Genomic DNA, 25415 nt, shown 5'->3' with positions numbered 1-25415 from the left:
AGAGCGGAGCAGATGGAAGCTACCCGGTGCAGCCGGGCAGCACGAAAACCTTCGAGCTTTCCCTGCTCCCCTCCTCAAACACCTTTGTATGTCAGCCTTGGACAGGCCTCTGATCAAAAATGCGCTGAAGATGAGAGGAGTGGCAGAGGAGCGTGACGCTCCTACCCTCCCGCCGTAAGCAGCTCCCTCTCGGCAGCTTGTTCCCCCGCCATCACCATCAAGTACTCTGTCTGTGCAATACAGCGCTCCTCTCCGCTTCGTTGCTCTGCCGGGCCAAGTATGACTGGAGCTTGCGCCTCGTTATTCATTCATCCTACGGTGTTGTGTACCGCGCAAGACCGGGTAGCTTCTGTTGCCTCCAGCACGTTCTGCCTCCTCGTTGTAAGGGCTAGTCACGGACAGACTTTGTGCTTCCGCTGGTATCGAAGCGGCGTCCGTGAGTGGCTGGGAGGAGCGTGTATGGGCTTTGGGTACGAGCCTTCGCGCTTCTCTCTCCGTCCGAAAGTTTATCCTCCTCCTCAACACAGCCTCGTTTTTTTCTTTTCCTGAGAAATGAGGAGGGGTATGGAACGTTATGTACGCACGTGGGCCGCTCCTCCACTCCTTACCCCAAGCAACGCCTCTACGCCGACCGTCTTCACTCTCCAAATCACCTTTGGAGTCCGCCCCCCCGCCTGCTATCCGTCGGGCTCGCGGATGAGGCGCCGCCGGGTCTAACGACACGTCCGGCGTGCGCATATACCTTCCGGTTAGGACAGTTCACGCACAGCAGCACGAGGTCGAGAGTATTCAGACTGGCCAGTGGGCCGCGCTGCCTGGCGCGTAGCTCGGGAGTCCAGTCGTAACCAGCTAGGGAAAGCCTTGGGCAGGCAGTTGGCGGGCGGAGAGAGGATGGGCGGCAACTGGTCGGGCGTGACAATACCACCACCACGGAAGTCACCAGACGGTGTAGGCGCGTCTCTGTCTGGATTCTGGTCCATCTATCTGCCTCCCTTTTTCGATAACCCAGGCAGAGACCGCCTATACCGTCTAGTTTCGATACTACCCCCTGCCAGCCTGATGAGCGCGATATCACATTCTCAAACTCTGTTACTGACGATCGTCTTACAGCTATCGCAGGTCGCTTGGGACACAGCGACTCCATCGTAGCCTCGCCGTCCCTTCGCTCGCGTGAAGGCTCCACGCGGGGGCAGACTTTCAGCCAGTCTCCGCCTCCGTCGCGGCAAGGCCACAGCCAGAGCGCGAGCAACAGGCCGCCTAGTCACAATCTCTCTCCGCTCTTACAAGGTCGCGATACGTTCCAGACGCCACATTCTCGCTCTCCCGCCCAGTCGAGGGCCGCGTCGCCCCTGAGGATCCTGCAGGGCTGGAACCTGCACCGTAACCATACTCGCGACGAACCCTTCATACCTGTCGATCCCTTCAGCTCGCATATACCCTGGTTTGGATTCAGACGCGAACACTCCCCGGCCCGGCCGCCTGCGGAGACGACGGAGGGGATAGGCGCAGCGATCCTGGGTTTCTTTGCTCGAGCTCGTCCAAAGCGTCGACGAACTGACGAAGAAGAGTACAAGGCCGAGGAGCGTCGTAAACGGAAACTGCAGCCATGGCGAACCTTTGTAAACGACACCACCTTCCTTCTCTCGTACACTCTCCCGCGTCAGTTGTACTTGGCGTTCCTGCTGCGACTTCCTGCCCTGTACTGGCAGCGCGTCGCGCAGGTCTTCGAGGACGCCGAAGTCAGCAAGCCGGACATCCAGCGTCTCATCGACGCTTGTGGCGACTTCACCCATGATCCTTCTATAGACGCCGCGATCGCCACCGGTTTCGCTACGCCTACAGGAGGACAAGGACAGAAGTATTTATCTGCAGGTATTCCGTACCCCGAAGAATGGACTCCACCAATTGTCTCTCCGGCGTTGGCTCGATTCAAGATCTCTTGGGAGACCTTCGTCGATACGCTTCTTCGGGAGTGGAAGACGTTCAACCTCGTCTCTGCTCTGCTCTGCACGTAAGTGGCCTTGCTTAATGACAACGTGGGAAGTGCTCACTCTTTCTATCAGCACCATCCTCACGATCTTCCAGATACAGGATGCGGCGGATGATCCCTTGACGAGGTGGTCGGCGCTGTTCTCCCTCGTATGCGCATTGATGAGTCTGTCGTATGGCTGCGTGTACATCGTGCATTTCGGAACAATGCGCAGCATGGACCGAGCATCTCGGTGGGCAGAGGTACGGATGTGTCAATGATCGCCGGAGCGTCACTCACCTTCGTGTCCCCTGCAGGAAGCGCAGAAGACGCGGGCGGCGCTCTTCTGGAACATCTGGGTCCTCCTCGCGACCCCCGCCATCTGGCTCGCATGGTCGATGATCTCCTTCTGCCTCGCCATCCTCTCCTTCGTCTGGCGGACGGGCTCGGCCGCCGACCAAGACGGCTTCTCCCCACTGACCGCGATGCAGGCGCTTGGGGTGCGCATCGCGATCTCGGTCGTCTTCGCATTCGGGCTCTTTAACTTCCTGATGATCATCCGCACGTTCGGCTCGTACTCGCGCCTCACTGTTCGGCGGGACCGTCGCAGCCGATTCGGACGCGCAGACGACGACAGGGGCCGGGAGCGAGAGAGGGCGCGGGGCCCCGGGAAGAGGAGCGCGCCCACCACGGACGAGGAGAAGCCACACGGAAAGCTCCCGTCGGACTCTATGGTCGGACTCGGGCTGACCGGGCTGGGAGGCGAGAATGGCAACGCTGCTGCGTTGCGCCAAGGCTCGCCGAGTCCTGCTGGGGTGATCCTCGAGAATGTCGACCTCGAGAAGGGAGAGGGGGTGTACTTGGCTGGGGACCGCATGCAGGTGTTTAATCGGATGTCTCCCAGGGTCTCTCCCAAGCTGTAGACCGGGAGGTCGTTGTATGCGCATATGATCAGGCTGCATGGTAAGGCTGAGTCTGTTTGCTTGTTCGGGTCGTTGTTTTTTTTGTCGCGGATGCTGACTGAGCGCGATGGCGACAGGTTCCGCTTTCGCTTTCTTGGTCTTGGTCTCGAAGTTTCACGAAGTTACACGCAATGCAACGCAATCGGATAATCATGACGGACATGACATGGACTATGCTCTCGCATTATACTTGTATACCCAGTTATGACATGCCTCAACCCTTGGGCATGTTGCAATACCATCGCATCGAACACGAAACATGAACTCAAGGGGGCGACAGACGCAATCGCGATGACGGAGTGAGCCTGCTGACATCGACGTGTTTCCCCAGCGCACCTGGTGAGGCCAAGCGTTTTTTAGTTTGTTTTCGTCGCCAGTGCTGACTGAGCGCGGTTTTGATAGGTTCCGCTTGCTGTTCGTGTTCTCAAGCCTTCACACCTCTTTCGATGCAAGTCAAAGTATTATTATCACTTTTGTCCTCGCACTCGCATCGTAAACCAGTCTCTCGCATGTTATCGTTCGGTATATTGTATTCTCATCGCCTCAAGCATGTATTGCAGTCCTCGCAGAACGATCGTGTCAGGCAACGGACACGCTAACATCTCGGACATGCTCTGAAAAGCGAGGACCGCAACAATGTGCCACGCAGCGGCGTCAGTCTTCTTGTGTTCTGGGCATTCTGCGGGTCAGTGTAATACTGTTGTCGCTCTTAGCCTATTGCATCAACTCATGGCTTTTACGAGGCGCCATACAACGCCATCTTACCTCGTGTCCTACGCACGTCCATGAGTGCAATCAGACACTTGTATGGTGTCACCAGCCTCAGGTGGTGCCTGCGCAGCAAGACAAATACATGAGGTGAGAGTCTCCCTCGACGATTGGTCATCTCAAGCCTATCCAGTGGCGCATCCAGATGGTCAGTCGAGTGGTCGTGCGAGCAGGTCGCTCCATCAGTGCACTGTTCACGGCGCCCTCGCATCGATCTTGAGGACAAAATGCCGCAGCCAAGTCTCTTAGCGTGCCAATCATGCGCAGGCAGCATATGCGCTCCAATTGGTACATATCGGACCCTTTGCTCGTCATCGCAGCACTTGTCGGAGAGCCCATAATCCCGGGACGGAACGTCAGGAGCGGATGCGTCTCGTCCCGGGTCAGGAACAGTAATTGCGGTGCTGTACCATGGAGGCATCTACCGCAGACTCACACGCCACACTACGTTTTGACTCGGTGTTAACCACGGTGTCAGCACCGACTGCGGACTCCACTCCTTCGCTCCAGTACCTCAGTTCTTCCATGAATGCACTGAGTCCCGTTACCCCCACCTCCACTGAAGCGATTAGCCTGTTACCCTGAGGTTACAAGACCTGCATCTTCGTGGAGAGTGGTCTACGAGGATGCAGCACGCATATTTCCTCATTGTCGTGAGAGGAACCAGGATATACTCGTTCACCACATTGTACAGGCGTGTCTGCTACTCAAGCACTGATCGGTATGGCCCATTCGCTGGTGATCGAAGAGTTGGCATGTGCACTTCTGCCTTGACAAGCCTGTGTAACCATTAGCGGCACGAAGTTTCGCGGACCCGGAGCTCCATTTGTTCTCGGCAGACCGATACGTCCACACAGCCGGCACACAATCCCACCGTGGACGCGCAGCGGGAAACGTTAACGCAATCGTAACAGCCAAGCTAGGGCCTGCTAATAATGTGCGAGATGGGCCTCTATCAGATAACTTCATCTGTTATACTGACACCGAACACAGAGAGAACCCGCTGCCCGAAAGAGTAGGCGAGTCGCACAAGTTCCCATGTGAGCGGCGTACGTCTTATGTTCCGCATGTCTGTGCTAAGGCTTTCCCAGAACCGCCTGTATGGATTCGGTCGCACAATACTCGTCTTGAGCGAACGTTCGGCTCTAACACAGTTCTGACCGGCGCATTGGGATACTCTCCCGAGTCGCTGCACTGTGTGGTACTACCTCTGGCAAACCACATCGCATGCGTCCCCGAAATGTCAGCGCAGCCATGTTTCAGGCATTCATAGCGAGTTTGACGAAGCATTCGCCAGCATACACCGTATGTTGATCACAGACTATTTATATACTTTCTGACAATCGCTCCCACAGAATCGCCAAGAGCGTAGGTTGAAGGTTGCGAGGCGTTGCTGCGACTTCGCCTGCGCCGCACACAAAAATTCGCATTTCTCTCAGTGCCAAGATGCTGCGGGATTTGTTCTGAGCGTTTTTGGCGTGGATGACACTTGTTCAATTCGTGGTTGTGTGTCCTCCAGGGACCAGCTTGGCACCTTCAAGAAGGTATAAAGAGGGGAGAGCGATTTCCGTTGGTCTCTCAGCCTCGTAAGCTCTAGCTCCAGCTCCTCCAAACACTCAAGTATCACGCTCTTCGTCGCGCCTCCCTGATCTTGTCAAAATGCAGTTCAAGAAGAACTTCGTCTTTTTCGTCATTGCTGCCGTGGTCGCCACCGCGTCCGCCATTCCTGTATGTCTCATCGTTCATAGAGCTCTTTGACCTACTGATCACCACCTCGAACAGCTCCCGGACAGCGCTGATGTGGTCTCTGCCACCAACGACCTCGTCAACAAGGTCGATCTGGTCGACTTCCCGGTCAGAGGCCGTAGCCCCGTGAAAGTTGAGGCTCGTGACCCCCGCCACGGTGGGGACTCCGGCAGCCGTGGGCGCGGTAGCAGCCACACCCGTCGCGACGTAAGTAGTTGTTGTTGGATAGCTCATGCTGGTGTCTCATGCACAACTCTTCGAGCAGTTGGAGGCGCGTCGCCACGGCTCTGGTTCTCGTGGCCGTGGAGACAGCCACACCCGCCGTGACGTATGTTCTTCCATCTCTTACTCACTCGGCCTTTGGGCTGACATGATGTGCCATGTAGCTTGAGGCCCGCCGTCATGGCTCTGGCTCTCGTGGCCGTGGTGACAGCCACACCCGCCGTGATGTGAGTAAACATTCTAGGTAATAGTCGAGTACGGCTGACCAGAATCAATAGCTCGAGGCTCGCCGCCATGGTTCTGGCTCGCGCGGCCGCGGTGATAGCAGGGGCAGGCGCGGTGTAAGTACCCGACTCTTTTGGAAGTTATCTCGTAGCTGATGAGTGCCGACAGCTCGAGGCTCGCCGCCACGGCGGTGACTCCGGAAGTCGTGGCCGCGGCGATAGTAGGGGCCGTCGTGACGTACGTCTCTACACCTGTGTAGCGCATTCAAGCCTGGGCTGACATTCAGTAACATGTAGCTTGAGGCTCGCCGCCATGGCTCTGGTTCCCGTGGTCGGGGCAACAGCCACACCCGCCGTGACGTGAGTAAGCCCTCCGAACCGCAGTCGGATATAGCTCACCAAGACGAAACAGCTCGAGGCTCGCCGCCATGGTTCTGGTTCTCGCGATCGTCGCAGCGACGTAAGTTTCTGTACTACTACTCGTCTCTATGCGTTGCAATTCAACACATTTGTACAGCTGGAGGCTCGCCGCCATGGATCCGGCTCACGCGGTCGTGGTGACAGCAGGAGCCGCCGCGACGTAAGTACTCCTCCTGCTTGGCGTCGGTCGTCCTCTCACACGCATCACTGCCAGCTTGAGGCCCGCCGTCATGGCTCTGGTTCCCGTGGTCGGGGTAACAGCCACACTCGCCGCGATGTGAGCAAACCTTATGACTCGTAATAGGGCGCAACTCACCAGAACGAACAGCTTGAGGCTCGCCGCCATGGTTCTGGCTCCCGTGGCCGTGGTGACAGCCGTGGTCGTCGTGGCGTGAGTACAATGAACTATCTCTTCGTGCCAGAATTGACGCGATATTCTACAGCTTGAGGCGCGTCGCCATGGGTCTGGTTCCCGAGACCGAGGCAACAGCCACACCCGCCGCGACGTGAGTACGCCTTGATCACCCTGCAATCGGGCACACCTAACCACAGTACACAGCTGGACGCTCGCCGCCACGGCTCTGGATCCCGTGGCCGTGGCGATAGCCGGAACCGTGGCCGTGCTGTAAGTTGTCTTACAGTGACAATGAGAGTCAGTACTGACATCCGAATTTGCATTATAGCTTGAGGCTCGCCGTCATGGGTCTGGTTCTCGGGGCCGCGGTGACAGCCACACCCGCCGCGACGTAAGTGCATCATCCGAATCTGATCATCGCACATATCTCACCGCAATCGACAGCTGGAGGCTCGCCGTCACGGTTCTGGCTCCCGCGGTCGTGGTGATAGCAGGAACAGGGGTCGTGCTGTGAGTTGCTAGTGGCACTGAATCTCACCGTGAATGGATTAGCTGATACTCTCCGTAGCTCGAGGCCCGCCGCCATGGCTCTGGCTCTCGCGATCGCCGTGACGTATGTACTGCATCCATTGACCCGATAGAGCCAAGCTAAGTAGGACCATGTTATAGCTTGAGGCGCGTCGCCACGGCTCTGGTTCTCGTGGACGCGGTGACAGTCGCAGCCGCCGGGTGCGTAACCGTTACTCTTAAATACCCTTTTTGGTCAGGTAGCTGATGTTGCGCTCAGGGTTTGGAGGCCCGTCGCCACGGTTCTGGTTCGCGCAACCGGGGCGACAGCCGCAGCCGCAAGTGAACTCCTTGGAGCACAGTACGAACGGATACGAACGAATATCTTGGTAAAAAGCATCAGGACGAAGTCACGGCTACGCATGATCGGCACATATGAATTCACGTTCTCATTGGCTCCTTCTCTCTCCCGGTGTTTACCTAGTCCATGACTACGGTGGCAAATTCCATATTCTTGGTTTGGACAATAACGCTCCTCACGATGGCAGAGCTACTCTCATCTCGTGCGGGTGTTGACTCATGTACTGTGTACTGTGTACTGTTAGCTGCAGTCGGACGAATATATTCACGGCGTGTTCTGTCCCAACGCAGTCGTTTAGTGAACAACTCCAAAAGCCTTGGCACTCAGGAGTCTAAATCTGGAGCCAGTCAATAGTCGATGTACTAATCTACAGATGACAACACGATGTATCGCAAGAGGAAAACCAAACTAAGACAACTTGATTTCATATCATACTGCTCAACCCTTCTTCGCCGCCTTGCCCTTAGCAGCCGGCGCAGCCTTGCCAGCCTTGCCCTTAGCGGCTGCCTTACCCTTGCTCTTCGCAGCCTTAATCAGACTGTCGTTCTCCGGGTTCTCGTCGGACTCCTCCTTCTCCTCCTCCGCCTCCGGGACCTCATCATCAACCTGCATCGCGACTCGCCTCAATGTCTACTCATAATCTGCCAAGGACTGACGACTCACATCAAACGCCTCCTCAAGGTCCGGCGCCGGGCCAGCAGCGGCGAGCTTCTTGGGCACCTTCCCAAGCGCCTCGGCCTTGTGGAACGCGACGGGGTGGTCGCGGGAGTTGTACCTATGTGCGCGGACAAACACGTCAGCACATGCTCCCACAACGTCAAGCATAGTGACAGCGCGGGGGACGCACTTCTTCGTGAACGAGGTCTTGGTCGCCGTCGAGATCTTCTTGAGGACGTGCGTGTCCGCGTTGTCGCCCACGCCAAGCTCGACGATCGTGTCCCAGTCCTCGCGCGTGAGGAAGTACTCGTCCATGAACTCAATCGTCTCGTCCACGGCGCTCTGCGGTCACATCCATGATATGTCAGCATAAGCAACGATGCGAGCCCAGTTGCAAGCCACATACCGCGCCTTTGTCCATAAGCGGCTGCACAATGTGCGGGAAGAGCGACGGGATGTAGCTTCGCCGGATCTCTGACTTGTCGCCCGACACCTTGAGCCGCATGCGCGCCTGCACATCCGTGAGTTGCCGGTTGAGCTTCGTCTGCTTGGAGTTCTGGCCAAGCCATCTGCGGGGTGACCCGTCAGCGTCAATTCTAACTTTGCATGACGAGATATTGGCGGGAAGGCGAGGCACGCACTGTGGGAACGACATGGCATTAGGCCCGCCATAGCCTGGGCCCATGCCGTAGAGGTAGGACGCGGGACGCACTGTCGAGCAAACGGCGTGTAGCGGCATAAGGGACCAGTACTGATTCGGACTGTTGACATGCATTAGCCAAACCACAAACATATTCTCCACAAAAGACGCACCCATGAATGAGACTGTCGACAATATCGCCGTCCGAGATCGACCGCGCTGCCTTGTCCATCAGCTCGAGGTGTTTGAGCGTCTTCTCGGGCCCGTCCGCGTTCCTGATGCGCGACGGCGTTGTCTTCAGATAGTTCTCCTGCATGAACAGCGGCACGAAAGAGGGGTCGTGGAAGTACAGCTCGATCTTGTCGCCAAGCGTCTCGCGCGAGCTTGGCGAGAACATTTGCGGCCCGAGCATCTTGTTCAGCACGCCGAACGGCGTCATCACCGAGTACTTCTCGTTCATCTTGACCCTGTCGCGCTGTCAGCATGCATGCACCGAGCGCGCAGACGGATTGTATACGGCGCACATGGCTTTGCCCTCATCGAAGTCCATGGTCGAGCTGGACAACCTCCATGTGGAAAGCATGTTGAGGACCTGGCGGATGTCGGATTGTGCACCTTGCACTAGCTGGTCGACCACGTTCGACGGGATCTTCATCTTCTCCCTGTGAGGTGATGAAGCTGATCAGTGCAACGTCCGGACAGCCACAGTGATGCACGTACTTGTAGAGAATACTCATGATCCTCGAGCGAATGGCTTGAGCCTCGGGCCTCCTGAACGTCATGTTGTAAGTGACAGCAATTAGCGGCTTGAGCTTCTGTGCGCCGCGATCGTTCGCAATGCAGATAATAGGAATCCTAGTCTTCTTGATCAGAGCAGTCAGTGCGCCAATGCCCCCGCGGTCGCCTGCGGACATGCCATCGACCTCGTCCATGATGAGACACGACTTGTCGGTGATCGCAACTCCAGCGGCATTCGTTGCCTACGAACAAAGATGCGTCAGTAAAGTAGACCTTCACAAACGCACAACACCCACATGTCCTCCGGTCATCCACCCATCGAGCGACGTGTTCATGATGTTCGTGCTGTTCTCGACGAGCTTCTTGCTTCGTGCATCGCTCGCGTTCAGCTCGACCGGCGTAAACCCTGCGAGCTTCGCGCACAGGTGCGCGCTCGTCGTCTTCCCGATCCCCGGGGGCCCGGTGATCATGACCGCACGGAAGACGTTCATGCCATCCTTGCCCGGTTTCTTGAAGTGCGACTTGAGGCTGCTGTCCCAATCTCCTAGCCACGCTTGCAGCCGCTCAATGTTCGTCTTGTTTCCGCAGATCTCTTTCAGCGTCTGTGGGGCGTAGCGGTCTGTCCAGAGCTGGTTGGCTGCCGCAGGCTTCGCGGCGCTGCGTGTTTCAAATAAGTAGTGGGTCGAGACAAGACAAGATGAGGACTCACGCTCCGCTCGCAGCTGTCTCTTTCGCGACCTGCTTCTCGCGCTGCTCCATCTCCTTCGCGCTCTGGCGGATCGCCGCCTGCTCCTTCTCGATCTTCTTGCGCGTCTTCTCGTCCAAGGTGCTCATGTCCGTCTCACGCGTGGCGATGAGGTTCAAAAAGCCGTCCTCGTCGAGCGTCTTCAGCTTGTTCTTCTCGATCGCCTTGAGCTTGCTCGGGCCTGCGTCCGAGCCTACGACGACGAAGGAGGTCTTGGTGGACGGCTGGCCGACGACGCGCCCTCCGTAGCGCTTCGCGAGCTCGATGGCCTCGTCGCGCGACAGGCTGCTAAGCTCGCCGGTGAACACGAATGACAGGCCGGCGAGGCAGTTCGGGTCGGAGGGAATTGGGATCTCCTTCGAGCCTGGGTTGGACGGGCCGGCGCGAGCCTTCATCGCATACCAGCTGCGTACTGGGTCAGTATGCGATATACCCCGGCGACTGGTTGCAACGTACTTTGGCTTCTTCGCAGGCTTGTCTTCGGACTTGTCCTCCGCTTTCGCGGGCTTCTCCTCGGTCTTAGCTGGCTTCTTTTCCTCGGTCTTGGCCGGCTTCTTCTCCGCTTTCGCCTTTGCCGCTGACCTGGCTGGTGTAGACTTTGCGGAAGTAGACTTTGCAGGTGCCTTCTTTACAGAGGCGTGACCCTTGCCCTTGCCCTTCTTGACGATCTCGTCGTCGTCGTCGTCCACCACAAAGTCGTCATCGTCGTCTTCCTCTTCAGATGACGCAATGAAGTCGTCGTCCTTGGTCTTCTTCTTGCGGGCGGACGTGGATGCGGCCGTCTTGCGAGGAGATGCCGTCTTGCGAGGAGATGCTGTCTTGCGAGGAGTAGCCTCCTCTTTAAAGTGCTTGGACGTCTTCCCCTCGGTATCCGCCTTCGCAGTGGAGGTATTGGCACGTGGCTTGGACGAAGTGGCCGGAGATGTGGCTTGCTTCTTCTTGGGCGGAGACACCTTAACCTCGGCTTCGTCGTCGCTGGAAACAACCACCTTCGCTTTGCGCTTCAGCGGCGCTGAGACAGGGACTTTGTCGTCGTCATCAATCTCCATTGCCCGCTCGCTTTTCAGCTTCTGTACTACGTGTTTAGTCTGATGCTCAAGTATACATTGACAAGCGAAACCATACAGAGGTAGAGGGCTTCGCTGCGGGCGTGGGTTTTGGTGTCGGTTTGGACTGGGCTGCAGTCTTGTGAGGGATTGGCTTCCTGCAGAGGTATAAGTCTCGCATCAGGAGGAGACACGGCGAACATAGCCCTAGACTTGGCGACGCGGCCAAGAAAGGCCCCAGAAGACGACCTATCCCGAATTTCTGACGTTTCTGACGACCGAATGAGAACGTCAGGGCGACGTTTGTTCGCCAGACAATCCGGCGGACAGTCTGTCGGACAAACGTCACAGGCACATCACAGTGAACAGTCGCCTCCGCACCTCCTTAACGCGTTGACCAATGTCGCTACCACTGTGCCGATGCTTTACGGGTGGAATCTATCACCGGAGTCGCTCGCTCGGTGTTATGCCAGTGGTGCGACATTGCGCACCGTTCCTCACCATGAACCTCCTGGGGCTGGGCAGCCTCCTCCGTGTGTACTAGCACCCGATCTCTTCCCATGGTTTTCGGCGGAGAGAGATGGCGGGCCGACGCGACGGGCGGACACCGGGCGGTATGAGCGTTACAACGCCCGTGGCATCTAATACAGCGCAGAGTTATCGCACTTTGTCCGGCGGGCCGAAGCCCCAGTAGTTCTGAATTTCTGGGCCCAATAGGTTGCTATCCTGAACCCCTCTTCCAGACGAAAGAAAGGTTGGTTGAACACCACCTTTCTTTCGACCTGAAAGGACACCCATCATACAGCAACAATCGCTGGGATGTGCGACATTTTTGGCGGTCAGGCGTGCGTAAAACACGACCGGGAAAGTCCTTGTCAGTCGAGGATTCCCTGAACGTTGTCCGCCGTGGCCTGCGAGGCGCTGCCCGCTGTGAGGGATGGTGACGATGAACGTACGACGGCACCGGCTTCTTGGGTCTGGGACGGGTTGCATAGGCATTGAAGGATGAGTGGAAGCTCATGACACGTACCTGGGTTGCTCATCGTCGCCTTACCCACCATGCATGTCAGTATATCGAGCATCTCGACGATGGATGGAGGACTTACTAATCTCTATCGGACTACCCTGGGCCCTTCCATTGGTTTGCCGCTACCAACCACACGTTCGACATTTACCGTCACGCAGTTATGGAGGAACTCACAGATCCATTCGATGCGGGCTGCGAGCTGCTTGAAGCGGTCTGGCTGCTCCCTTTTGCGAAGAAGCCACGGATATCGCCACCGTGGGTTTTTGGTGCTTTAAGCTTGCCTTGAGCCATCTTAACCACAGCTGTGGTCCAGTTGTGGTTAAGTCCAGAAGATATGAAAGGAAGAAGCAGGGGACCAGAGGATAAATCGACTTGGAAGGCTGCGACACGTCGAGGGAGACGCGGTTGTGGCGCCGGACGCGGAACGTCACAGACCCAGTCACGCGCAGGCGCGTGATCTTACGTCACGCGACCTCGGGCTCTTGCTCCTGGCCTTACAGTTACCGCAACCTTCCTGCTTAGCCACTGCCTGGTGTTCTTGCTCTCAAACCACTACTTCCCACACACGACGCTCTGCCAGCGGCTCAGGATGTCAACATCCAGCGCAAGGTACGCATGAATTACAGTCGTGACCGCTCGGTCAGTACTGATTAGTCAGTCACAGATTCGCCTCCATTTACGATTCCCTACCACCGGATGTCCAGCGCACGATCGTCGAAAAGCAGCTCATACCCCTGCTTGATCAAGTGAACAAAGGAAAATGCAAGAAGGTCCTTGCGAGCGCATCCAAGATGCAGCGGCGGCATGCAGGCATCCCCGTTCTTGACATCAAGGCGAAGAAGCGGGAAGTGAACACCCTGCTGGACGAACTCCATCGTGACGCGAAGCGGTCATTCGTCAAGGAGCGGTCACATCGATCCGAGCTGCTGGAACAGACGGTGGAGAGCGTGACGTCCTGGCTGAACGATATCTGGAGAGTGGTATATGAGCACAATGTCGACTTCGCGCTCGCGCACGAGTGTCTATTGTTCACCATGAACACGTTGGATCAGATTGGGCACGGGCGAGCTAGGTGAGTCTTTCACACATATATTTCAACCTATACTGGGGCCTTGCGCATCACTGTTGCAACGTCTGTGCGGTCTCGGGTGGTGGAAGTCGTGCCATTGTCCAATGGTCAGAAGTCGAGAGTCGTCTCACATACCGTTCCGGCTCAATGAATTGCGACGGTGATGCGACTCTTCACCCGACAGCTATACTGATGTGAACATCTAGTTGTCGTTGCGCTTTCACCAGCATGTACGTACCGATTATCTTGAAGAGGCGATCGGGCAAGGTCGTCAAATCGTGGCATGTCAATGGCGCCCACAATATTGAGGAGGTGCTGCAGTTCATCTGGCGCGACCTCTTCCTCAGCATGCTTGCAACCGGCTCTCAACGGCAAATCAAGAGGATCCCTGAGATGCTCGACGACATCGAGGACCTCCTGGGATGGTCTGCTTTGGAGAAGTTGCTGTATGGTGGCAGGAAATGTATGACTACTCATTTTTCACATGTATCCCGTGAATCTTACTGCTATCCCAGGCCCGCACGACATAGACGACATAGATGACGAGATCTCGGTATTGTCCGACGTCGATGAGGATGAGGACGCATACACCGACGAAGATAGCGACCTGGACGCACCCATCGACAACCACGACTGGCTGCCCAAGGTTCCTGAGACGCCCTCGCCATCGCATGCAAAACACTGGTCGAGCCGCATCAGTAACCAGATGTGGTCGTTCCGGAAACACGTCCACGCAGCGATGATGTCCGTCTTCAAGATCAACCCGTCCTTACGCCTCTACTCTGCCATCCTCGCCAACTCGACAGACCCCGAAACGACCGCAGCGGAGCTCATGACCTTCCTGAACGAGATGGCGCCGAGCTGTCCCGAGGTCTTCGCCGCGGCGCTCGACATCCACTCGCTCGAGAGGAACACTATCACCCTCGCCTCCCTGCTTACCTCGTACTCCCACCTCATCCGTCCCCGGGACGCTGTCATATACCAGTCCGCGGTCACAACGCTCGGTGGGGACCCCTTCCAACAGCAACGCGCGCTCGAGATCATCGAGAAGGAGCTCCTTGACACGACAAACGCCGTGCGCGCCGCGCTCCTCAACTCCTTCTCCCTCCTCAACACGTCAGAGAACAAGACCGAGATCGAGCAGATCCTCAAGCTCCGGCCATCCGCCGCGGGCAGGCAAGATCGCATCGAGCGCTGGGTCGACGCCGTCGTCACCCCGGGCACGAATACTCCCAACCCGATGGCATTCGCGGCCATGGTCATGGGTCTCCCTATCGTCCCCGCGCTGGACGGCTCGGAGGACGCGGACCCGCTGGGGTACCTCGACCTGGACCCGACAGATCCGGATATGGAGGACTTGCGCGATGAGTTCCGGCCAAGATTGAAGCAGCGCTTCGAGGGCTGGGCGGACGCCGGCATTGCGGTGAAAGGCGGGCCGGCTGTCCTCGTCAAAGTGTACCGCGAGCTGACGAAGTCGATGCCTTGGCTGCGTGCGAGCGACGTCGTCGAGGAGATGCTCAGCAGGCGAGTATCATTTCACCATATACAATATACACCTCGTCGGGTCCGCTGACCATGCTTCTGCAGGCTGGCGGAGAAGCCGAGCAAGCAGTACCTCATCGACGCCGTCGATGCGCTCTCAGCGTTCGTCAAGGTCCAGCGGCGCAAGCTCTCCGCAGCCAAGTCGGAGCAGAAGCGCCGCGCGGCCGCTGCGACACAGACCTCGACTCCCTCTCCTGCCGCTGCGCCTTCGGTCCCTGCGTTCACGTTCACGGTACCCCCAGCCCCGGAGGCTGCTGAAGCTGAAGCTGGCGACGAGCGGCCTGAGACCCCGCCGCCGCCGTTGGAGCCCGTCACGCCTGCGCCTGCGCCACTATTCACATTCTACACCGGTGCTGTTCCTGGACCCGGCGATGCTGGTGCAGGGACGATGTATGGAGGTGGGATCGAGGACGTTGACTAGATGATGTGGTAGACACTGGGGACTCCGTTTCTGAGTCTTCTTTACCGACCGTTTGCGGATTGAAAGATAGTCTAGCTTGGGACTTCGTTCTAATGATGCTGTATCCCTATGATACCTGCGATTCTTGTGACCACCTGATGTTCTTGGTAGAATGAGTAATGAAATAGGCAAGACAGTATGTACTCTACAGCACTGCAAGTACGACGGCGCCAGTACAGCCCGATGCAACACTGCAGGTAGGCGATACATCACTGACTGTTTGACGCATGTACTGACATATTGCACCCTTCGACAGGCAGGTTGGTGGGGCTATGTAGCAATCAGCCACTCTCAGACAGCTCGATGAGTTCTAGTTGGAAGTCCTCGTCGTAACCGATGCACTTCATAGACCATGCACATATACACTAGTAATGCATCACAATGAGTGCATCTGTTTGCCGATTATATAGTATGCGCTTACCTCGTTGCCGCTATCTAGGGCATCCCTGACATCGTCCTTGGACACGTCCTTGAATGCACCAAGCTCGTTCTCGACCTCTTCGCGGGTGGGGTCTCTGCCGAGTGTCTTGCGGAGATGGATGCGCGCACGATTGGGCTTGCCCCACCCGCTCTTCGAGATCTCACTCGCCCACGTCGCGCGCACCTGCCAGCCAAGGGTGAATAAGCACACAGGCAGGTTCGCGTAGTCGCAACCCATCTCAGTCCAGTAACCGCCTTACGCACCTTTTCGTGCAGATTGCCCCACTGCTCCACCGTCAACGGCGTGTGCCCAATCAGCTCATACTCGCCCAAATACAGCCACTGGTTCCGACACAGCTTCACAAACAGCACCTGCGTGCGCGAATGCTTCAAGTTCGCCGTCCACGCGTCTCCAGGCCAGACCGTCGTCTCGAAGAACAGGCCACCGTGCCCGGGCTTCTGCGGCCCGTGCGGATTCCAGTCGAGGCTGATGCACATGAAGTTCGCGCGGCCGTGCACCGCGATGCGGCTCTTGTTGGGGCGCGGGAATGTGTCCATCGGGCTCCCCCCGAAACGCCGCGAGAGCTGCTCGCGCGTCACGGTGACGGACCGTTTGGCGGAGGCGAGGGTGATGGGGAAGGGCTTGAGTGCATCTCGAGAAACGAGCTCGAGCAGGTCTTCATCTTTGAGCAAGAACTCCTTCTTGATCTCTGCTTTGGGCTGGGGACGCCATGATGAAGACTAGCAGGGGCAAGGGTGTCCGGGAGGCACGCACGTTCAGAAGGCTGCCAAATGGTGCCTGGTCTAGCTCGTCCGTTGGCTTCGGAATAGTCTTTTCCCCTTCTGCATTCTTCGAGACGTTTAACTTGTTATCTTCGTCGTCATCTGAGGAACGAGACGTGAGACAAATCGACGAGGAAACGAGAAATGCATGTCGGATTTACCTGCATGATTGAGTTTGCGCTGCTTGTATATAGAGGCCTCCCGAAGCACACCACCCTCAATCTTTGCGTCCGGCTCTTCCTTCAGTGCCGCGAGTGCCTTCTTCTTGCGTTTCCTGCCACTCTGGGGATCCGCAGTGGCGGTGTGGACAACTTCGGGTTCGGAGTCGCTGAGCTCAATCATTCCTAAGTCGATCTTCTCGCGTCGACGCGCACTCCGGGCCTGTTGACGTGTCGACGCCAAGCTTGGACCCACAGGAGCCCCGTCTTCCTCATCGGTCTCGCAGATCTGCACGGGGTTATCGCGAGTGCCTGTCGGGGCGTCGTTTCCATTCCTGGGTGGCGGGCTGGAGCTTCGCTGCAAGACAAAGCAAGGATGGCAGTTACATAGCTGTCCACGAGCGCAAACATCGTCCGTGCAGTGTAGGTGCTCACCTTGATTTTCACGGCCATATTCGATCCTTGCTCGATGTGGACTTCTGGTAGTGAAGCGGTGTGGTATAAGGCCACTTCCTGTCGCAATGCCGCTATCTCTGCGTCCTTTGCTGCCAGCAGTTCCTCCACGGTAGGATCGAGCTCGAGCTTTTGCCTTCCTATCAGTGACCTGTTCATCGTCCATCATGGTAAGTGTATGCACGTGTGACGGTGGATAGTCGGACAGAAGCGTTTACCTGTCATTACTAGCATCAACACCCGCACTATGGGGGGTCGCCCGGGCCTCGTCTGCGCTGCTTCCATGAGTCTTGAATTCCAGATCCAATTCCTCCTTTAACGGTTTGATATCCATCAATGCCACCGTAGCGTTTTTCAGGTCCTCAGGATCGACGGGATTGCGAAATTGGTTGCTTCAGAAAATTTGTCCCGATATCGGATAGTGGCAACCTCGTCGTCAACGGCCCCAAAGAGGATAGGATCAAGAGGGTTCAGAGGGAGATGTTCCTGAATGATTGGACTTGTCAAGACATACATACACCACACATTAGTATGAGGTAAAAGAAGGCAACGGACGGCGAGATCTGTCGACGGTTCTGGCGCGGCCGGAAGCCTTGTATGACTCGGCTTTTGACTAGTAATTCAACTTCGACAGCACGTTATCAACGAGTTGTCTGTGGGAGAGATTGTTAGTGCGTAGATGAGCGTATGGAGAACGTACTCGTACAGCTGCCTATCCCCTGAGCGGAGATGTACGCCAGCCTGTGTACCGTACTACGACAATAACCGTGACCGATAAGGTAGGTCTAGTGTTCGCCACCACCTAGCGCGTCCCAGGAGCTATGAGAAATTATGAGCACTGAAAGTACTTCGGATGTGGTAACGGGCTCATAAGTCCACTCACCGTGACGGTGCTAAACAATGCGGAGCCTCACACGTATCAAACTCGAGTCCAGCTGTAGGACAACGCTAGTAGTACTACAAGCAAGATGCACAAATCACATTCCGTCAGCGACAGAGATAATGTAACGGTACAATGGAGGAGCGGTGGTACATTGGGCAGTGGTGCTGTATCATGTATGCATGAAGCACTACACTTGCGCGCGGTAACAGAGTCGTACATACAGGGCTAGAGGGCTCGAATAACGTACACACATCATGCTACAGTCCCGACGATCCCTTCACTGCAGCTGCTGCCCGCCAGGAACCCCATGCCCATTTACACGTAACTGTCCAGCCGCAGCCGGGGCCGGGAATCCATACCCATTCATGTTCATGTTAGCCACGCCGGTCCCCAGCGCCTGCGTCAACAACAGCTCGACACGCCCGCGGTCCTCGTTCAGACGGCGCATCTCCTCCCGCCACCTCGCCTCACGTTGGTCGTAGATCGACTGCAGTGCGCCGAGGCTACCGAGAGCAGTCTCCAGCGCGCGACGCAAGTCCATTTCTCCCGGGGAGCCCCCGCCGGGCGATCCGTCCGCAGAGGCGCTCGACGACAATCGCTCGACGAGTGATATGCGTTGCGCCTTGCGCGCGGCACGGCGTTGACTGGCCAGGTGCGAGAAGGACCGCTTGACCGAGGCGAGCGCGGTCGAGTTGGTCAGAGCGGGGTCTCGGCGGATGGAGCGTGAGGTGAGCGCGTGAAGCTTTGTAGAGTGGGACGGGGAGGCGAGAAGGACCAACGTCGCGTCGGTCTCGCGATCCAAAGCTTGGAACTACAGAAACGCGTCAGGACTTGCGCACAGGGATCACACTTGGAAGAGAGTACTCACCGCCTGGACGAGCGCATCCCAGCGCGTGTCGAACCGCCTCCTCCGCTTCTGCGTGTTGTTCACGTACTGCGGGTGGTACTCAAGATCCAACAGATCCTCGTCCCCATCGTCTTCCTCGTCGATCCACTCCTCGTTATCCTCGCCCTCGCCCAGCGGCGACACCTCCGAATCGTCCCATTCGCCCGTAAGCTTCCCCTTCGCGCTGCCCTCTAACTCGCGCACGTACTGGTCGACGAACCGCTCTTCGCCCGCGGTCTCCTCGCCCGACGACGGCTCGGGGCTGGTCTCCCGCGGCTGGGTGCTGTCGACGCGCGGAGGCGGCTTCATCCTGCGGACCGCGCGGACAGTCTGCTGTCCACGGAACTGTCCGTTCTGCTTGCGCCCGCGCATCGGCGGCGGCGGGAGGTTGACGGGTTCATGACTCGGGCTCGAGCGAATGCTCGCCGCGATCGACTGTCCGTTCAGACCGAGGCCACCACCAGCGGGCACGAATGCCCACGGGTTGTAGCCAGGGCCGGGGAACGGCGTCGAGGAGGGAGAGAACGCAGAGTCGGACGAGGGTGGCGCGAGGCCGTTGTTCAGGGCATAGATCTGCATCTGGAGGGCCATCTGCTCACGGATGACGTTGGGGTTGTTGTCGTAGCTGGTCGACGGCGCGGTGATACCCCCGGACACTGTCGAGCGGCGGATATGGGTGAACGGATAGGGATAGGGCGACCCGATCTGTCTGCGCTCGACATCCGAGGGCGTCGCAGAGATGAGTGGGGACGGGGACGGAGCTGCCGTGTGGCTCTGGGGCGTCGGAGGGACTGGTGCACCTGGTCGTGCGCTCGCCGAGCGCAGGAACGTCTGCAAGTACGAGGACGTCGGGTCGTCGAACAAGCTCTGCATGTCATCCGACTGAGCACTCGACTGGTTCCAACCATATCCGAAGCGCTGATCTAGGATGTGGTGCAAGTTCATTGGATGCGGGTGAGGTTCGAACTGGGGCTGTGGCTGCTGCTGCTGCTGTCTCGGCGGCTCGGACTGGGATTGAGCATGCTGCTGAGCCTGAACCTGGGGAACCTGCTGGGGCGACTGCGACGCGCGCTCGCGCGGGGCACTCGCAGGAGCCTCCTGACCGCCATTCCTAAGGCTGTTGACGGTGTCGCGCTCGAACAGGGTAGGATCGAAGCTCCGCATGCCAAGCTGGTCAGTCGTGCCGCTGCGATGCTTCAGGCGGATGGTCTTCTGGTTATCTACATACTGGTTGGCCTGCTGGGCGTATGGAGCGTCGCGAGGGCGCTCGGGAAGGGTCGTGGAAGGGGAACGAGGTGTGAAGCCGGATTCAGAGTCTTCGCTGCTCTTGTTTTGCTGGAGGTGATCGTCGCCTTCTTCATTAAGCGTGCCATCGTCATCGTCATCATCGTCATCTCGGTGTTCGTGGCGGGTGTCGTAACGAGTCGTATGGCCTTCAGGATAGAGATCCGATGAGGGAGTGGGCGAGCCGAGATGACGATCAGTGTACTCCGGCTGGTCATGGTCGTACTCGTGCCCGTTGTCCTCCTCTGGCTCCTGCAGCGGAAGTGAGCGATCGGGAGGGCGAGCATTCATCACCTGCAGCGGCGGGGTGTGCGTGTTGGTCGCAAGCTTCGAAGCGGTTGGGGGCGTGAGACGATTCGAGTTTGCGTCTACTGTCACCGAAGCAGGAACAGGCTTCCTTGGGACAGTCTGCGTAGCGCTCTGAGGCGGAGGCTGGCTCTGATATCCCTCCTGGACGTACTGAGTATACCCGGCCGTACGTTCGCCCGGAGAAGCTATCGGCGTCTGGTACTGCGGCGAGCCTCGGTACTCGGGCGTGCGCACATGCGAGTCTTGCGCGTGTTGTGACGAGACCGTTCCCGATCGTTCGCGTGCCTTGGGGCTCTCGCGCGCGGCCTGCATCTGCATCTCCCGCTCTTTCTGGCTGCTCACCTGCCGCTTTGCCACCTGTGCCCCTCCGCTATCCGAGTCCTTCGGCGACGCCCGATCCGCAGCACGCACACGCTCGACGGCCGGATCCTTGGCAGGCGCGTTGAGAGAGTCGCGCCGCTTCACCCCGCCGGAGGCCGCACCGCCCGCATACGCAACACCCGCGGTGCCCGCCGGGTGCGAGGTGAAGTGCTCCCGCTCGAACTCGGCCATAAGCTCTTCCGTCACCGCCCATCTGTCCTCCGGGTTGAACTGCGAGAGGAAGGGCGGAGGTGCTCCGCGGGGTACTGGGCGGGGGTGATGGGGGTTCGGAACGGACTGATTAGCAAGCTGAGGGACAACGGGCGTACTGTGGGCATGGAGCAGAGGCGGCGGCGGCGGGCTGCTTTGCCGCTCTGCGGCGCGATCCGTCTGCGAGGCCAGCTTCGGCGCGGTCGGCGAGATTCGAGAGGTAGGTGGAGGCGACCGACGAGACTGATGAGAAGAGTTTGAAGCTGTCGGGCTCGGCTGCTGTGCTTGAGGGTACATCAGCTGCCCGTTCTGACTTGCGGCGAGGATCTGGCCAACGGAGGGCACGGCGGGCATCGAGTGGGCCTTGATCGTCCTCTGTTTCTCGCGAAACGAGGGCGACGGGGTCATCTCACGGGGCGTAATGTTCTGCATTGGACCTGGTGTACGGAGGAGCTGATAAGCTTGGTGGGAACGGAGGAGGAGAAAGAAGCGTCGGGGTAAGAAGTCGATTCGGCCTCAAATAAGACAAAATGTTTGATAGCCTAAGTCCGTGAAGACGTAAAGCACAGGAAGAGACAATAGACCGTTGTATGGGGGCGACGATCCCGCAGAGGGCTCAGCCGCAACCAGATCGATACGACGGCACACGGACTACAATGAAGGACGGTCAAGTGAGAGACCGGGAAAGCAGAGCCACGCGAAGAACAAAGGGCGATTACAAGAAAATGACGACTAACCTTGCTGGCTCAGAGGCGACTGTGCTACTTTCCGGCTGCGCTGAGGCGATAGACTGGGCATTATCTACGGAGGACTCTGGGAGGCCAAAGTCACTGGACGGGAGGACGAGAGACGTCGGAAAGGACAAACGTGCGGAGGATAAGAGATCGCACCTTCATAGGTGGCACACCATTGTACTCGCGTTTCCAACGTGGCGGACGAGGTGTGCGGCGGGTACAAGGACGGCCGTGCACACAACGAGGTGGGAGCCCTTGTATGGCAGGTCATGGTTGCCTCGAGGCTGATTACCGCCGTGAGGAAGTTTTCGGACCGGATTCCTTGTTCAGCTGTGCCTTTGGCACTTTCCTGCGGTCATATCCGCCCAGATTCACGAGGTTAGAAAAGTACAGAGAAGGTCAAATACCAGTCTTGGGAGAGGCTGCGCCATGCGCATGAGAGTACGCGACAGAGTTGCGCCCATGCGCCCGCCATGCGGTGGCACGGCCCCGGCGCTTTCACTTTCCCATGCTCATGACCGTCATCTCGGATGCTCGTGGCATTCATACTTTGTGCTCCAGCCATGCAGAAACCACATTGTGAGATGGTGCGTATCCACTCTGACTTCAGGAGCCGTCTCACGGATGATATCACACGGCCAGCCGTCAGCGCGATCGGTCAAGTACGCAGCAGCCGACCATTACAGCAAGTTGGCAAGAGTAATCGTCAATTCATCTATCCGGTGTACACCGTGCAGCATGTCAATGAGCCACTGATATGTAACATGCGACAGGGTTGATCAGAACTCGGTGAGGGGGGAAGCATCGTTCAATCACACCCGCACTCGCCCAGTGCGCGCATGGTGATGCATTGCCATGGGCGCAGGGCTCAGCCAGTCAACGCTTTTGCGCAACTTCGAGTTCAGCACAGTCAAGTTCATGTTGAACTGATTAATCTACACGCATCCCAGTGCGTGTGATGATGGTATTCATGACGGGAATCGGAGGTACTGCTGTTGCAGTGCGATGGTGTGCGTGGTCGTCGGTCGGTGGCTTGTCAATGAGTACACGTCTTGTCACCGTATGACAGCTTATGATCGTAGGGGACAACTGTCCGCAAAGTCTATGTGTGTAGCTTTGCCACACGAATTCCGAACTCCCCATGCGACAAATCTCACCGGCTTTGCATCTGGAAGACAACACGCGTGGTTCCTATCAGGCCCACCTTCTCATCTTTCCTGTAGCTATATTGTACATATGTGCATTAATCTCCGGCGTTACATGAGCAGAGATGAACAGGAGGAAGTATGCACTGACCGGTACTGACCATGTTCCTCCCGAGTTCTCCGTTTACACATGTAGTTGAGCATAGGGCTGCATCCTTGTATGATCGAAGTATCAGCGATAAGGTCTTTTCATGGCTGTGAACGTGGGATGTAGAGTGCGTATCCGAGCTCAAGAGGCTCGCGAGCAGAGGTACAGTATGGGACGCGTCGCGTCGCGTCTGTGGCTGTGGGCGCCTGCCAACTCGCGTGCCAGCCACGTGGGGACTATCGGTCGGTAGACTCGGGCTGCGATTGAATCTTGTGCAACTGCCAGCTGGCCCTATATGCTGCCGCCCAATTATCACTGGATTACGCCGAGAACTATTCTGAGAATCCGAGCCCACCAATATGAAGCCGTCTCCGAGTCATTCGAGCTCACAAATCACACAAGTCAGTCGCAAGCGCACTCTGAGTCTCTCCGGCGAAGTTGAAGACAAGAAGCCAGTAGTAGTAAGTCAACGTACCTACAGACTGCCACGGAAATCTCATCAATACGCCTTGGGTAACAGAAAATGCGAGAACTTTCTCCGCTGTGCGGTCTCGATCGTTGCAATATGACCGTAGGAAATACCCCTTCTCAACGAGCCATGAAGGCAAACGACTCGGACTTGGATCACAAGGTTTGTTCCGATGACTGGGTGGATTGAAATACATGAACTCATCACAGGGCATGCAGGAAGACGATGCGTTGTCGCTATCGGTCCGGGGTCCAGCCACTGTTGTGAATCGTCCAAGAACTTCTATTGAGGTCGTTGTACCGACATTACAAGCTGTACGTCGTCGTCAGGCTGCTGCTGCGGCAGCCCGGGCCCATTCCCCAGATGCAGCTGCCGTATCTCCGGTGCACGCAAGAATGGATGCCGACTCACACGAAGAAATGTACGCGAGCATTAAACCCGAACCAGAGGCGGAAGAAGGCAGCCGACTAGAGAACATATTACACGACACGCTCCAGTCAATGCGAAACGTGAGTTCGCTCGCCAACCACAGTCTCCTATCATCCAACTGACCTATAACAACAGCCAGAAGTGAAGATAAAACAAGAAGCGCTGCTTAGCGACGACTTCCTACAAGAGGCCCTCGGCTGGGACGCGATCGCACATCGGTACCCCATCCCCCTCCCTAAAGCGCTCGCCGAGCACAAGTTCCATCGGCACTACATCCACAGCCTATACGGCGGGAACCAGCAAGACGTCTTCGTCACCCCGTCCGCCGATAAAGTAGCGTGGCACGGCGTGGACGACTTCTCGTTCCTAAGCCTGGATTACAACCCGCATGCACCGACGCGCCCCGGGTACTCCGGCCTGTACTTCTCGTCCAGCCGGGCGGAGGAGCCTGAGTTCGCGCGCCTCCGCCGCGTGTTCGTGCGCACCAGGAAGACACCCGCCGAGTGGATGTACATGGGGCAGTACCGGTTCGAGGCGGGGATGTCACTGACGGGCGAGAAGTGGCGGCAGCAAAAAGAGAAGGTGCGCGCGAGGCGTCCTGAATCGTACCTTGAGCTCAACATCTTTGTAGGTGCGTCGTTCTTGGGCTGAGGGTCTTCGAGGTCAGAGGTGGGGCGAGAGTATCCTGTTGCGAGTCTGGTTCCGGCGTGAGCATGGCGCGGGGTACGAGCCTACAAAGGAAGAAGCGAGCGACGCAGCCGGACGCATCGCAGCCATCCGGGCGCAGATCTCCGCAGAAGACATCATTGGCGCCTTCGACCGGGGGGAAGAGGTAGGTTCTCCTAGTTCCGTTTTGTCCGCGTGCAATGCGCTCAATGAGTTCACGGTACGTCTTCCAGGAGATGATCATGTACAGGATGATTTGCCGGGGATATGATGAAGCATTTGTGCGCCTTCTGGAGAGGAACGCACACAGATGGGTCAAGGCCCTTCCGAAACAAAGTAGGAAGAAGCGGGGCCGGTAAGTGCCTGGACAGGTGAAGGCCGGGCAGTAACACGATCGACGGGGTGCCGAGAATTGGACCTGCTCACAAACCAGTATTTGTCTGCTGCTCTATTGTATTTACTCGCTATGTCTAGATGTATCCTGAACCTTGACCTTACATACCTTTATGAGTGTTGTACAATGCAGCAGAATCGCTTGACGCACCAGTACGCCGAAAAGCACATGAACTGGTCGCATATAAGCGCGTCGCGTACGTTACCGTGTGGCGTACTTAATCATG

At 57.5% G+C, this 25415-nt stretch overlaps 6 protein-coding genes across 6 annotated transcripts; 3 read left to right on the top strand and 3 right to left on the bottom strand.

Moving 5' to 3' along the window:
• Positions 1–891: 891 nt before the first annotated feature.
• L226DRAFT_526014 (uncharacterized protein) lies at positions 892–2892 on the top strand (the record flags this gene model as incomplete). Its single annotated transcript, XM_067679024.1, has 4 exons — positions 892–946; positions 1111–2011; positions 2064–2232; positions 2287–2892. The coding sequence occupies 4 exons, from the start codon at positions 892–894 to the stop codon at positions 2890–2892; spliced, it is 1731 nt and encodes a 576-aa protein (XP_067530906.1).
• Positions 2893–6314: 3422 nt separating this feature from the next.
• Positions 6315–7817, bottom strand: L226DRAFT_538981 (uncharacterized protein). The gene is made up of 11 exons (XM_067681605.1): positions 7454–7817; positions 7336–7395; positions 7235–7279; positions 7111–7176; positions 6995–7057; positions 6871–6936; positions 6755–6817; positions 6640–6702; positions 6526–6588; positions 6409–6471; positions 6315–6351 (listed from the first exon to the last, which is right to left on the bottom strand). Exons 1-10 carry the CDS (start codon positions 7595–7597, stop codon positions 6436–6438), a joined length of 669 nt encoding a protein of 222 aa, XP_067530905.1. The 5' UTR covers positions 7598–7817; the 3' UTR covers positions 6315–6351; positions 6409–6435.
• Positions 7818–7871: 54 nt separating this feature from the next.
• Positions 7872–12773, bottom strand: L226DRAFT_538980 (DNA replication factor C large subunit). Its single transcript, XM_067681604.1, has 15 exons — positions 12562–12773; positions 12467–12509; positions 12391–12409; positions 11440–11518; positions 10771–11384; positions 10279–10719; positions 9866–10226; positions 9552–9811; positions 9356–9493; positions 9005–9298; positions 8833–8952; positions 8598–8760; positions 8382–8533; positions 8198–8309; positions 7872–8140 (listed from the first exon to the last, which is right to left on the bottom strand). Exons 1-15 carry the CDS (start codon positions 12676–12678, stop codon positions 7973–7975), a joined length of 3081 nt encoding a protein of 1026 aa, XP_067530904.1. The 5' UTR covers positions 12679–12773; the 3' UTR covers positions 7872–7972.
• A 112-nt stretch (positions 12774–12885) lies between these two features.
• On the top strand, positions 12886–15596 carry L226DRAFT_554852 (uncharacterized protein). The gene is made up of 5 exons (XM_067683024.1): positions 12886–12996; positions 13052–13459; positions 13663–13919; positions 13972–14980; positions 15044–15596. The coding sequence occupies exons 1-5, from the start codon at positions 12977–12979 to the stop codon at positions 15417–15419; spliced, it is 2070 nt and encodes a 689-aa protein (XP_067530903.1). The 5' UTR covers positions 12886–12976; the 3' UTR covers positions 15420–15596.
• A 143-nt stretch (positions 15597–15739) lies between these two features.
• Positions 15740–22002, bottom strand: L226DRAFT_526010 (uncharacterized protein; the record flags this gene model as incomplete). The annotated part of the gene is made up of 11 exons (XM_067679023.1): positions 15740–15823; positions 15880–16062; positions 16143–16598; positions 16654–16763; positions 16874–17177; positions 17255–17423; positions 17491–17664; positions 18156–18220; positions 18475–18966; positions 19024–21641; positions 21942–22002. The coding sequence occupies 11 exons, from the start codon at positions 22000–22002 to the stop codon at positions 15740–15742; spliced, it is 4716 nt and encodes a 1571-aa protein (XP_067530902.1).
• A 1518-nt stretch (positions 22003–23520) lies between these two features.
• L226DRAFT_229956 (uncharacterized protein) lies at positions 23521–25339 on the top strand. The gene is made up of 5 exons (XM_067673079.1): positions 23521–23692; positions 23752–23862; positions 23919–24209; positions 24265–24711; positions 24761–25339. The coding sequence occupies exons 1-5, from the start codon at positions 23591–23593 to the stop codon at positions 25064–25066; spliced, it is 1257 nt and encodes a 418-aa protein (XP_067530901.1). The 5' UTR covers positions 23521–23590; the 3' UTR covers positions 25067–25339.
• Positions 25340–25415: the final 76 nt, after the last annotated feature.

Source organism: Lentinus tigrinus, assembly GCF_003813185.1.
Source record: "Lentinus tigrinus ALCF2SS1-7 unplaced genomic scaffold L226scaffold_38, whole genome shotgun sequence".
Taxonomy (NCBI): domain Eukaryota; kingdom Fungi; phylum Basidiomycota; class Agaricomycetes; order Polyporales; family Polyporaceae; genus Lentinus; species Lentinus tigrinus.
Note: the sequence above shows the minus strand (reverse complement) of the source record. Positions and strands in the feature narration are given on the sequence as shown.